We start from the raw sequence: 13861 nt of genomic DNA, 5'->3' as shown, positions 1-13861 counted from the left end.
GCGGCTATCCTAATAATTTATAAGAAAAAAAACATCTATCCATTAATTAAATGCAGCGAATTAAACAATACAACGTAACCGAAACCATTTTTATTCAGTTTTAAATAATTATAGAAATATTATCATACAAAATTGTCGAACGCAATGAGGCGGCAATGTCGTTACACTTCTCAAACATGAATTCCCCAAAGATGCTTACAAAACGTAGAGGCGTAGCTAGGGGAGGACGGGTGGGGCGGCCGATCCTATGGGGACGCCAAACGAGATAGAGAAAATAATGATCTAATTCTGATCTGTAGTACCAAATTATAAACAGTTAAAGGACAGACAATAGAACTACTACTACAGACTGATTTAATAATATTCTCTTCTTCCTGACTAGCCTAAGACTACAGTATCGAAATAATCAAACATTTACACAGACAAAAACGTATTGATTGTTGCAACATTTTTCAACATGTGAACCAACATTTGTTATGTCACACTGAGAATTTTTTCACATAAAGAAACCGTGAGTCTCTTCCTAAATATTAGTAAAGGTATCCAATAGATAATATAGTGACCCACACTTGTCTATATAGTTATTTAAATAGTAGTTTATCATAATACATATATCATACCTGACTATTTATAGTGGCGTAGCGAGGTCGGGTGTCACCCGGTGCGGCACTTAATGGTGTCACCCCCCAGAGGCGTAGCGACCCTTCCCGGGGACAAATTTTCCCCCTCAAACTTTCGATTTGCACCCCCCCCCCCCCCCTCAAGTTTTCGATTTGCACACCCCCCCCCCCCCCTCAAAATTCCGATTTGCATTTCCCCCCCCCTCAAGTTTTTCTCTGTATATTTTGCTATTTTTTGCCTTGGTGTCACCCCCCTAAATGGTTTCATCCAGTGCGGTCCGCACCCCGCCCCCTCGCTACGCCCCTGACTATTTATACCCACATAAACTATTTCCATCGAATCAAAATGTTGACACGTATGAGCTAAATTATCCCCCCCCCACCCCGGCGCAAACCATGACTACTGCTACTTGTCAGTACAAATACTATTATTGTTTGTCTTGTCTAAGTTGTCTGTCTCTTTGAACCGTTCGTCAATTAGTCCGCCAACCCCCCCCCCCCCCCCCCTCTGCGGTGTAACCTGTATTTAAATCTAATAAATGGCTCCTTATGTTTCTCCGGATGGAATATAGCATCCTACAATTACATCGCTCTATGCCATACCCCTACATTATTCAACACAATAATACCCCATACTTGACACTTTTACAGGTGCATATTTTGCTCAATATCACCCCCCCCCCCATATATATATATATATATATATATATATATATATATATATATATATATATATATATATATATATATATATATATATATATATATATATATATATATATACAGTGGCGTAGCGAGGTCGTGTGTCACCCGGTGCGGCACTTAATGGTGTCACCCCCCAAAGGCGTAGCGACCCTTCCCAGAGACAAACTTTCAAATTTTCGATTAGCACCCCCCCCTCAAACTTTCGATTTGCACCCCCCCCCCTCAAGTTTTTCTCTATATATTTTGCTATTTTTTGCCTTGGTGTCACCCCCCCCCCCCTTAAATGGTGTCACCCGGTGCGGTCCGCACCCCCCTCGCTACGCCTATATATATATATATATATATATATATATATATATATATATATATATATATATATATATATATATATATATGGGTGTCTTAAACTTTCGTTCAGCAACGAAAGAACACCTGGAATGGGGTTGTTTTTGTTTTTTCCCCACGAAGTTCTCTCCCCCCCCCCCTTTTTAAAATTCTCCCGCCTTCCACTCTACGTTCAACAAAAACATCAGCCCACTTCACGCTCCAAATGACAACACGGCGCTGAATTTCTCTTTCAGCGTCAACACGCTGTCTTTGTGAGCGGCTCGCGCTCTTTAAATATGCAACTACGTCATATCTCATCAGTGAGCGCAGCGCCGTGCGACGGCGCGCGTGCCATGGCCACGTGACGTCGCGACGATCGATACAACTAGTGCATCAGCTGGCTTAGCCAGGTAACTATGAGCAAGTAACAGATGTTCAGCCTTTCTGGCACAGCCACTTGACCCGTCCCGACGTGCATTCTTGTTGTTGTTTTTTTTAAATGTACACATTACACACTTCATATCAGCAGTGAGTTTGGTCTGCTAGGCTGGTTAGGTGATGGGAAACAGTTTAAAGATTGGATGAATTTTTCTACTGCTACCAGTGAGTATGCAACCTTTGAACCTTAAAGAGCTAGTAGAAACACATAGGTTTATCAGCAAGTGCTTGAAGGATTCAAGCTGGCATAAGTTAACTAAAGATGGGTGAAATTGTGGGTACACTGTTTACATTTGGTGGAGCTAGTCCACTGCTTACATTTGGTGGAGCTAGTACACTGCTTACATTTGGTGGAGCTAGTCCATTGCTTACATTTGGTGGAGCTAGTACACTGCTTACATTTGGTGGAGCTAGTACACTGCTTACATTTGGTGGAGCTAGTACACTGCTTACATTTGGTGGAGCTAGTACACTGCTTACATTTGGTGGAACTAGCCCTACCATCCACTGCTTACATTTGGTGGAGCTAGTACACTGCTTACATTTGGTGGAGCTAGTACACTGCTTACATTTGGTGGAGCTAGTACACTGCTTACATTTGGTGGAGCTAGTACACTGCTTACATTTGGTGGAGCTAGTACACTGCTTACATTTGGTGGAACTAGCCCTACCATCCACTGCTTACATTTGGTGGAGCTAGTACACTGCTTACATTTGGTGGAGCTAGTACACTGCTTACATTTGGTGGAGCTAGTACACTGCTTACATTTGGTGGAGCTAGTACACTGCTTACATTTGGTGGAACTAGCCCTACCATCCACTGCTTACATTTGGTGGAGCTAGTACACTGCTTACATTTGGTGGAGCTAGTACACTGCTTACATTTGGTGGAGCTAGTACACTGCTTACATTTGGTGGAGCTAGTCCACTGCTTACATTTGGTGGAACTAGCCCTACCATCCACTGCTTACATTTGGTGGAGCTAGTCCAGTGCTTACATTTGGTGGAGCTAGTCCACTGCTTACATTTGGTGGAGCTAGTACACTGCTTACATTTGGTGGAGCTAGTACACTGCTTACATTTGGTGGAGCTAGTACACTGCTTACATTTGGTGGAGCTAGTACACTGCTTACATTTGGTGGAACTAGCCCTACCATCCACTGCTTACATTTGGTGGAGCTAGTCCACTGCTTACATTTGGTGGAACTAGCCCTACCATCCACTGCTTACATTTGGTGGAGCTAGTACACTGCTTACATTTGGTGGAACTAGCCCTACCATCCACTGCTTACATTTGGCCACAATTGATCTCTGTACAGACAGCTGTAGCCTGGCTATTGCCACAATTGATCTCTGTACAGACAGCTGTAGCCTGGCTATTGCCACAATTGATCTCTGTACAGACAGCTGTAGCCTGGCTATTGCCACAATTGATCTCTGTACAGACAGCTGTAGCCTGGCTATTGCCACAATTGATCTCTGTACAGACAGCTGTAGCCTGGCTATTGCCACAATTGATCTCTGTACAGACAGCTGTAGCCTGGCTATTGCCACAATTGATCTCTGTACAGACAGCTGTAGCCTGGCTATTGCCACAATTGATCTCTGTACAGACAGCTGTAGCCTGGCTATTGCCACAATTGATCTCTGTACAGACAGCTGTTGTCTGGCTATGGCTACAATTGATCTCTGTACAGACAGCTGTAGCCTGGCTATTGCCACAATTGATCTCTGTACAGACAGCTGTAGCCTGGCTATTGCCACAATTGATCTCTGTACAGACAGCTGTAGCCTGGCTATTGCCACAATTGATCTCTGTACAGACAGCTGTAGCCTGGCTATTGCCACAATTGATCTCTGTACAGACAGCTGTAGCCTGGCTATTGCCACAATTGATCTCTGTACAGACAGCTGTAGCCTGGCTATTGCCACAATTGATCTCTGTACAGACAGCTGTAGCCTGGCTATTGCCACAATTGATCTCTGTACAGACAGCTGTAGCCTGGCTATTGCCACAATTGATCTCTGTACAGACAGCTGTTGTCTGGCTATGGCTACAATTGATCTCTGTACAGACAGCTGTTGTCTGGCTATGGCTACAATTGATCTCTGTACAGACAGCTGTTGTCTGACTATTGCCACAATTGATCTCTCGACACGTGCTTGCTCATATCGGCTGCTTAACCAACACGTTTTACACCCATCACGTGAGGCGGCCAACTCACTCTAGATCAAATGGGGGTTGGCCAACTTACTCTAGATCAAATGGGGGTTGGCCAACTCACTCTAGATCAAATGGGGGTTGGCCAACTTACTCTAGATCAAATGGGGGTTGGCCAACTCACTCTAGATCAAATGGGGGTTGGCCAACTTACTCTAGATCAAATGGGGGTTGGCCAACTCACTCTACATCATGTTGAATAATTCATGGGGACGGCATGTGACTGTGAGTTTCAGCTTGCTGAGTGAAGGATTGTGGGATCGATGGTAACGAAGGGTGGGGGGGGGGTGGTGGAGCTGGGCTACTTGAAACAACATATGTACCACGTGATGACATTAGTGGGGATCATTAAAGGCAATAGCGCAAAGGTTTTCCCGCGCTGTGCTGTTTAGTGCAACATTGGAAACTTTGCAAGCTTTGAACTAAACAAGCCACCCATCACTGCAAGCTTTGAAGTAAACAAGGCACCCATCATTGCAAGCTTTGAACTAAACAAGCCACTCATCACTGCAAGCGTTGAACTAAACAAGCCACCCACCAATGCAAGCGTTGAACTAAACAAGCCACCCACCAATGCAAGCGTTGAACTAAACAAGCCACCCATCAACTTCGTGTGCTGGTGTCGAGGTCTAACTTTCTGATGAAGTCTTTTGGTTGAAACATTAGCTCCTCACACTTCCGGTCGTTTCTGTCTAGCCACAGCAGCTATGACACGTGACCGGCAGGACAACCTCTCATCCTAGTCTAAAACCAACGACTTGTGTTGACCTCGTGATTTAAATTAAATATCGTCATGTACTTGGCGACCTTGACCCCAACTCACCCTGGTGATGCTTGAATCAAGTCTGTCTAGACAGGGGTTCTCATACTCGACAGGCTCACCCCAACTCACCCTGGTGATGTGAATGAGAATGATAGCTGGATGCGTGCAGGGGCGTAGCGACTTATTCTGTGGCCCGGGGCGAACTATCCATTTCGTCGAAAAAGCGCCCCCACCCTCCACGCTTTTTACCAGTCACTGCTAGAATTTTTTTCTACCCCGTTCTAAGGGAGGCCACACTCCCCTCCCTCCCTTAGGTACACCCCTTTGTTGGTGTGATTGATTATTATGCCTGGAATACAGCAGGGCTCTAGGCATACGAGCAGTGGATAAAGTAGAGCAGGGCTCTAGACTCTGACATACGAGCAGTGGATAAAGTACAGCAGGGCTCTAGGCATACGAGCAGTGGATAAAGTACAGCAGGGCTCTAGGCATACGAGCAGTGGATAAAGTACAGCAGGGCTCTAGGCATACGAGCAGTGGATAAAGTACAGCAGGGCTCTAGACTCTGACATACGAGCAGTGGATAAAGTAGAGCAGGGCTCTAGACTCTGACATACGAGCAGTGGATAAAGTACAGCAGGGCTCTAGACTCTGACATACGAGCAGTGGATAAAGTACAGCAGGGCTCTAGGCATACGAGCAGTGGATAAAGTACAGCAGGGCTCTAGGCATACGAGCAGTGGATAAAGTAGAGCAGGGCTCTAGACTCTGACATACGAGCAGTGGATAAAGTAGAGCAGGGCTCTAGACTCTGACATACGAGCAGTGGATAAAGTAGAGCAGGGCTCTAGGCATACGAGCTGTGGATAAAGTACAGCAGGGCTCTAGACTCTGACATACGAGCAGTGGATAAAGTACAGCAGGGCTCTAGACTCTGACATACGAGCAGTGGATAAAGTACAGCAGGGCTCTAGACATACGAGCAGTGGATAAAGTACAGCAGGGCTCTAGGCATACGAGCAGTGGATAAAGTACAGCAGGGCTCTAGACATACGAGCAGTGGATAAAGTACAGCAGGGCTCTAGGCATACGAGCAGTGGATAAAGTACAGCAGGGCTCTAGACATACGAGCAGTGGATAAAGTACGACAGGGCTCTAGGCATACGAGCAGTGGATAAAGTACAGCAGGGCTCTAGGCATACGAGCAGTGGATAAAGTACGGCAGGGCTCTAGGCATACGAGCAGTGGATAAAGTACGGCAGGGCTCTAGGCATACGAGCAGTGGATAAAGTACGGCAGGGCTCTAGGCATACGAGCAGTGGATAAAGTACAGCAGGGCTCTAGGCATACGAGCAGTGGATAAAGTAGAGCAGAGCTCTAGGCATACGAGCAGTTGTGTGTTTTCCCGTATGTTTATGTATTTCATTTGTATTGCGCGTGTGTGTGTGTGTTGAGTGCAGAGTTTCTTCCAGGCATCTCTTCGGGGGGGGGGGGGGGGGCAAAGCCCCCCCCCCGCCCCCCCCCGAAAAAATTTTACCGCCCCCCCCCCCGAGCGTAATTAAACTTATATAATTTATATTGAAAATATATACTTTTAACAGTGTCCGCCCCCCCCCGAAGAAAGTCTACCCCCCCCCCCCCCGAAAATTTCGAGTGCCCCCCCCCCCCCCCCGGAGAAAAAAGTGGAAGAAACACTGGTTGAGTGTATTTGTGTTGTATGTGTGGCGAACATTAAAATGCAGTAGCTATGAGTATAATGAACTATAGATACACGGATGTTGTTATTAAAAAAAACAACTCGAAGAATAAAGCACTATCAATGTCTTTTTAAGGGATGCATCTACGCTATATTGAGTTGTCATGTCATGTCGAGATAGACATTAGATGTCAACTAACATAGTTCTCCACACCAGTAAGGTGGGAGGGGGAGGGGGGTTATCCGGTAAGCTTGACTCATCGGCTCAAAATCTGGGATTAACAGGAATGGGGTATAATCCAGTTAGCTATCCCACAAAACGTCAATCTTAGTGTGCCCTGTCAATAACCTCAGGGTATAATTCCCTTGATGCGACTAAAGATTACCTTCCCTAGACCACAACAAGACCAATATCCTCTTAGACCAATGATCGCTCACACTAAGTCACATGATACAAGCTTTTGTTCTGGATGGAATGTTCGTCATCTTGTGCTCAATACGTCAGTGTAGATCAGTGACGTCACTTGCTCCTGGCTCATATTATATATATATATATATATATATATATATATATATATATATATATATATATATATATATATATATATATATATATATATATATATATACAATATATAAGCTGTATGTCATAAATTTAATTGAAAGTAGTACTCTGAAGAAATAAGAAAAACACACAATGTAGTCCGACAAAACAAAACAATTGATCACTCGAAACAAAAAAACAAAACAAAATATACATCCAATATCCTCCTATCTTCAATGTCCTCCTACCTTCAATGTCCTACCTTCAATGTCCTCATACCTTCAATGTCCTACATTCAATGTCCTACATTCAATGTCCTACTTCCAATTTCTTCATACCTACAATGTCCTACCTACAATGTCCTCCTAACTTCAATGTCCTCCTTCCAATGTCCACATACCTACAATGTCCTCCTACCTTCAATGTCCTCCTTCCAATGTCCACATACCTACAATGTCATCCTACCTTCAATGTCCTCATACCTTCAATGTCCTACCTTCAATGTCCTCATACCTCCAATGTCCTACCTTCAATGTCCTCCTTCCAATGTCCACATACCTACAATGTCCTCCTACCTTCAATGTCCTCATACCTCCAATGTCATCCTACCTTCAATGTCCTCATACCTTCAATGTCCTACCTTCAATGTCCTCATACCTCCAATGTCCTCCTACCTTCAATGTCATCCTACCTTCAATGTCCTCATACCTTCAATGTCCTACCTTCAATGTCCTCATACCTCCAATGTCCTCCTACCTTCAATGTCATCCTACCTTCAATGTCCTCCTACCTTCAATGTCCTCCTACCTTCAATGTCCTCATACCTCCAATGTCCTACCTTCAATGTCCTCCTTCCAATGTCCACATACCTACAATGTCCTCCTACCTTCAATGTCCTCATACCTCCAATGTCATCCTACCTTCAATGTCCTCATACCTTCAATGTCCTACCTTCAATGTCCTCATACCTCCAATGTCCTCCTACCTTCAATGTCATCCTACCTTCAATGTCCACATACCTTCAATGTCCTACCTTCAATGTCCTCATACCTTCTATGTCCTCCTACCTTCAATGTCCTCCTACCTTCAATGTCCTCCTACCTTCAATTTCCTACCTTCAATGTCCTCATACCTTCAATGTCCTACCTTCAATGTCCTCATACCTACAATGTCCTCATACATCCACTGTCCTCCTACCTTCAATGTCCTCCTACCTTCAATGTCCTACCTTCAATGCCCTCATACCTTTAATGTCCTCATACCTTCAATGCCCTCCTACCTTCAATGTCCTACATTCAATGTCCTCCTACCTTCAATGTCCTCCTACCTTCAATGTCCTCATACCTCCAATGTCCTCATACCTTCAATGTCCTACCTCCAATGTCCTCCTACCTTCAATGTCCTACCTTCAATGTTCTACCTTCAATGTCCTACCTTCAATGTCCTACCTACAATGTCCTCCTACCTTCAATGTCCTCCTTCCAATGTCCACATACCTACAATGTCCTACCTATGTCCTCCTACCTCCAATGTCCTCCTACCTTCAATGTCCTACCTTCAATGTTCTACCTTCAATGTCCTACCTTCAATGTCCTACCTACAATGTCCTCCTACCTTCAATGTCCTCCTTCCAATGTCCACATACCTACTATGTCCTACCTATGTCCTCCTACCTTCAATGTCCTCCTACCTTCAATGTCCTCCTACCTTCAATGTCCTCCTTCCAATGTCCACATACCTACAATGTCCTACCTATGTCCTGCTACCTTCAATGTCCTCCTACCTTCAATGTCCTCCTTCCAATGTCCACATACCTACAATGTCCTACCTTCAATGTCCTCCTACCTTCAATGTCCTCCTTCCAATGTCCACATACCTACAATGTCCCACCTACAATGTCCTCCTGCCTTCAGTGTCCTACCTTAGATGTCCTCACACCAACAGAACTAATCAATTAGCGGTGGCTCGAGTCGAGCACTGCCACCATTGTTCGCCCCGCCCCGCCAGCTCGATGTAGCCAATCAATACCCCATCAACCACACAACCACAGGCCCGCTATCTTAGCGCCACACAACCACAGGTGGCCACTCATTGACGGAGCAGCTTGACGTCATCAACACACAGTTGGCCAATCATTGGCAGCATTAAAGCTTCACACCCTCACTCCTTGATCACGGGCATCACGTGACTCGGCCATTAGTCAACAGATGGTAAGTGTCCATTTTCTCTTGATGCTTCTCCACACTTGTTTCTAATTATAACTCTCACGTGACCACACCATTGGATTCAATCAATAGGACATGTTGATACGCACCGATGAAGCGAGACCGGTTTGACGCCGAGAGTTGAGTTGCAGCACTTGATTGCCGTGTTAATAGTCCACATTCTGTGGTCCACTGGTGTAGTCCACATTCTGTGGTCCACTGGTGTAGTCCACATTCTGTGGTCCACTGGTGTAGTCCACTGGTGTAGTCCACATTCTGTGGTCCATTGGTGTAGTCCACATTCTGTGGTCCACTGGTGTAGTCCACATTCTGTGGTCCACTGGTGTAATCCCCATTCTCTGGTCCACTGGTGTAGTCCACTGATGTAGTCCACATTCTGTGGTCCACTGGTGTAGTCCACATTCTCTGGTCCACTGGTGTAGTCCAAATTCTGTGGTCCACTGATGTAGTCCACATATTGTGGTCCACTGGTGTAGTCCAAATTCTGTGGTCCACTGATGTAGTCTTCTGTGGTCCACTGGTGTAGTCCACATTCTGTGGTCCACTGGTGTAGTCCACATTCTGTGGTCCACTGGTGTAGTCCACGTTCTGTGGTCCACTGGTGTAGTCCACATTCTGTGGTCCACTGATGTAGTCCACATTCTGTGGTCCACTGGTGTAGTCCACTGGTGTAGTCCACATTCTGTGGTCCACTGGTGTAGTCCACATTCTCTGGTCCACTGGTGTAGTCCACTGGTGTAGTCCACATTCTGTGGTCCACTGGTGTAGTCCACATTCTGTGGTCCAGTGGTTTCATCTTTTCTTGTACAAAGCTGATACACCTCAACCAATCAAATAAAAACCATTATTCTAATTCGATCATGTTGTATCGATTAACTCTCGCCTGAGTGATGATCAAATATCGGCACCGTCCGATAGCTAACCCACACTAGCTACGGTACTCCGTCACTTCCGGTTAGCGCCGATTGGCTGAAATCCCAGTTTCCTGACGTGGTGTTGGCGCTTGGAGAATGTTTCCATTGATCCACACACATTGATCGTAGAGTCGTTTTGTCGTCTGCAATCAGATAGTAAAACAATACAAACCTCGAACAAACCAGAAACACACCAACACGTGCCCACGTACTGTTGCCCCCCCCCCCCCCCCCAGTCTGATATTAGCCCATAACCATCAGTATACAAGTCTCGCTATTCATGATTTTAGTTCCAACATATTTAAAGAACCACAATTTTAAGCTCTTAACATGGGTTTATATATATATATATATATATATATATATATATATATATATATATATATATATATATATATATATATATATATATATATAATTCTCTTCTTGGAGACCCTAGAAAACAAGCTGTAAGCGCGCTCCCTACCACCCCCACCCCTACATGATCTGGTGAGCTGTGGTTCACGCTAAATGTTTACAATCGTAGAGCCGGGTTTAGTGACGGCTATTAGGGGGAGATAATTTAGTTTGAAGCGATTTTAAACTTAGGGAAGGTAACTAAGAGGAGGCTGCTTTCACGGGGGGGGGGGGGGGGGGGGGTTATCGTCCTTAACGAGCTACTGATAATGTTTTAAAGCAAATATATTCAGTGGCAGCATTGGTACTGTCAAATTCACAAATTATGAATACTGAAAAGTAGAAAATAAAACAACTAAATAGCGGCATGTGATGCGCCGCGGGTCGGCTCGTATATTATATATATTTACATATATATATATATATATATATATATATATATATATATATATATATATATATATATATATATATATATATATATAATATGGGAACCAGCAACACAGGACACGCAGCACGCACATACGCACGTGCTCACACAGACACAGACACACAAACACATAGAAACACAGACTGTATGTTTGCCCTCCACTCCCCAGTTGTTGCAGTAGACAATGCCAGGATATAGTCTGACGTTTGTAGAAAAACTGCGCAGAAGATGCTACTGCCCCTTGTGTCGTCTGCCCATGCGCGACCCGGTGCTCGTGCGGACCTGTGGCCATCGGTTCTGTGACGTCTGTCTTCAAGAATTCCTCAGGTAAGTGACGTCTGTGTTGAGGGACGTCTTGACCAATGAAATCACTGCGATGGTATAGCCGTCTCTGGCTCGCGCGCTGGTCGCGTGCTGGTGACCTAGAAACGTGAGTGGAGAGAATGATAAACAATACATAGTTTACCCCACGCCATTAAGAAAATTCACCCCCGAGTTTCTTTCAGGCATTTAGACGCCTTCACCCCCCCCCTCCAGTTTTAGCTGCCCCCATACCCCCTACACTGAGCAAACATCTGAAAGTAAGTGAATGCCGAATATATGGGGTAGTTAGCAGAGATAGTTTTAATTGAAAGTAAGTGAATGCCGAATATATGGGGTAGTTAGCAGAGATAGTTTTGATTGACCGATAGAACACTCCCACACCACATATACACACACATACACACACTATACACACCACACACACACACACCACACACACACACCACACACCACACACTATACACACACCACACACACCACACACACCACACACACCACCACACACACACCACACACACCACCACACACACCACACACACACCACACACACCACCACACACACACCACAACACCACCACACACACCACCACACACACACCACGACACCACAACACCACCACACACACCACACACACCACACACACACACCACACACACACACACACACACACCACACACACACCACACACTATACACACACCACACACACACACACCACACACACCACACACACACACCACACACTATACACACACCACACACACCACACACACCACACACACACCACCACACACACACCACACACCACACACACCACACACACACCACACACACACACCACACACACCACACACACACCACCACACACCACACACACTGAAAATGGTTTTGCGACAGTTTGAAGGGCCACCGAATGGCCAAGCTTCGCTGGCCACGTGGCCAAGAGGTCAACAAGCGCGAGCAGATGGTCACGGGCGGTGACCGGTCAAGCGGAACGCTGGGTGGGGCACGCTCCTCCGCCCCCCCCCCCCTCCCCCAGCCACCTGTGGTTACTTAAATGGATCACATTCCTCCAAGCCCTAAACCTTACAATTACAACCTCCAGGTTCATATGGAGAGTCGTTTTTTTTTTAAATTTTATTTTCATTATCAGGAAGATTTCTTGTTAACAGTCTTCTCAATTTATCAGGAAGATTTCTTGATCCAACTTGTTAAAGATCTTCTCCATTATCAGGAAGATTTCTTGATCCAACTTGTTAAAGATCTTCTCCATTATCGGGAAGATTTCTTGATCCAACTTGTTAACGGTCTTCTCAATTTATCAGGAAGATTTCTTGATCCAACTTGTTAACGGTCTTCTCAATTTATCAGGAAGATTTCTTGATCCAACTTGTTAAAGATCTTCTCCATTATCAGGAAGATTTCTTGATCCAACTTGTTAAAGATCTTCTCCATTATCGGGAAGATTTCTTGATCCAACTTGTTAACGGTCTTCTCAATTTATCAGGAAGATTTCTTGATCCAACTTGTTAACGGTCTTCTCAATTTATCAGGAAGATTTCTTGATCCAACTTGTTAAAGATCTTCTCCATTATCAGGAAGATTTCTTGATCCAACTTGTTAAAGATCTTCTCCATTATCAGGAAGATTTCTTGATCCAACTTGTTAACGGTCTTCTCAATTTATCAGGAAGATTTCTTGATCCAACTTGTTAACGGTCTTCTCAATTTATCAGGAAGATTTCTTGATCCAACTTGTTAACGGTCTTCTCAATTTATCAGGAAGATTTCTTGATCCAACTTGTTAACGGTCTTCTCAATTTATCAGGAAGATTTCTTGATCCAACTTGTTAACGGTCTTCTCAATTTATCAGGAAGATTTCTTGATCAACTTGTTACGGTCCCCTGCTTCCAGCCCACGAGACGTCTGCTAACTTGTGTCGTGTGCTGTCGTCCAACTGGAACTAACGATCGAGTTGCAGACGATCGTAAAACACGCGCAGGCAGAGCCAGCCGACAACAAAAGAAAACCCAAAGAGATTTGTAATTGTGCGGCATTGATTGCTAGCGGGCTGGAAATGGTTGGTGGACTGTGAGATAGGCTGTGATCGGTTTTGTTCTGCCCGTTAATAGGATATCGTAGTGGTGGGGAGGGGGGGGGGGGGCAGAGGCGTAGCGACGCGGAGGGGGGGTACATATGTCCCCAGGCGCCGACCCTAGGGGCGCCAAAATAAGCTAATTTTAGCTACTATTTTTAAT

At 45.0% G+C, this 13861-nt stretch overlaps 1 protein-coding gene across 2 annotated transcripts in view; it reads left to right on the top strand.

Annotated features, from left to right (window-relative positions):
• The first annotated feature begins 2071 nt into the window (after positions 1-2071).
• Positions 2072-13861, top strand: part of LOC131952973 (TNF receptor-associated factor 4) — a 24292-nt gene continuing 12502 nt past the window's right edge. Inside the window, exons 1-2 of one of the 2 annotated variants that reach the window (XM_059315934.1) lie at positions 2072-2255; positions 11449-11606. In XM_059315934.1, the coding sequence (XP_059171917.1) occupies positions 11464-11606 (143 nt within the window). In that variant the 5' untranslated portion in view covers positions 2072-2255; positions 11449-11463. Of the gene's footprint in view, positions 2256-9268; positions 9525-11448; positions 11607-13861 lie in introns of those variants that run through there. The other variant, XM_059315935.1, reaches the window with a different exon arrangement.

Source organism: Physella acuta, unplaced genomic scaffold (assembly GCF_028476545.2).
Source record: "Physella acuta isolate Inbredline_101_S28 unplaced genomic scaffold, ASM2847654v3 ptg000897l, whole genome shotgun sequence".
Classification (NCBI taxonomy): domain Eukaryota; kingdom Metazoa; phylum Mollusca; class Gastropoda; family Physidae; genus Physella; species Physella acuta.
The sequence above is the reverse complement of the archived record's forward strand: the minus strand, read 5'-3'. Positions and strand labels throughout refer to the sequence as shown.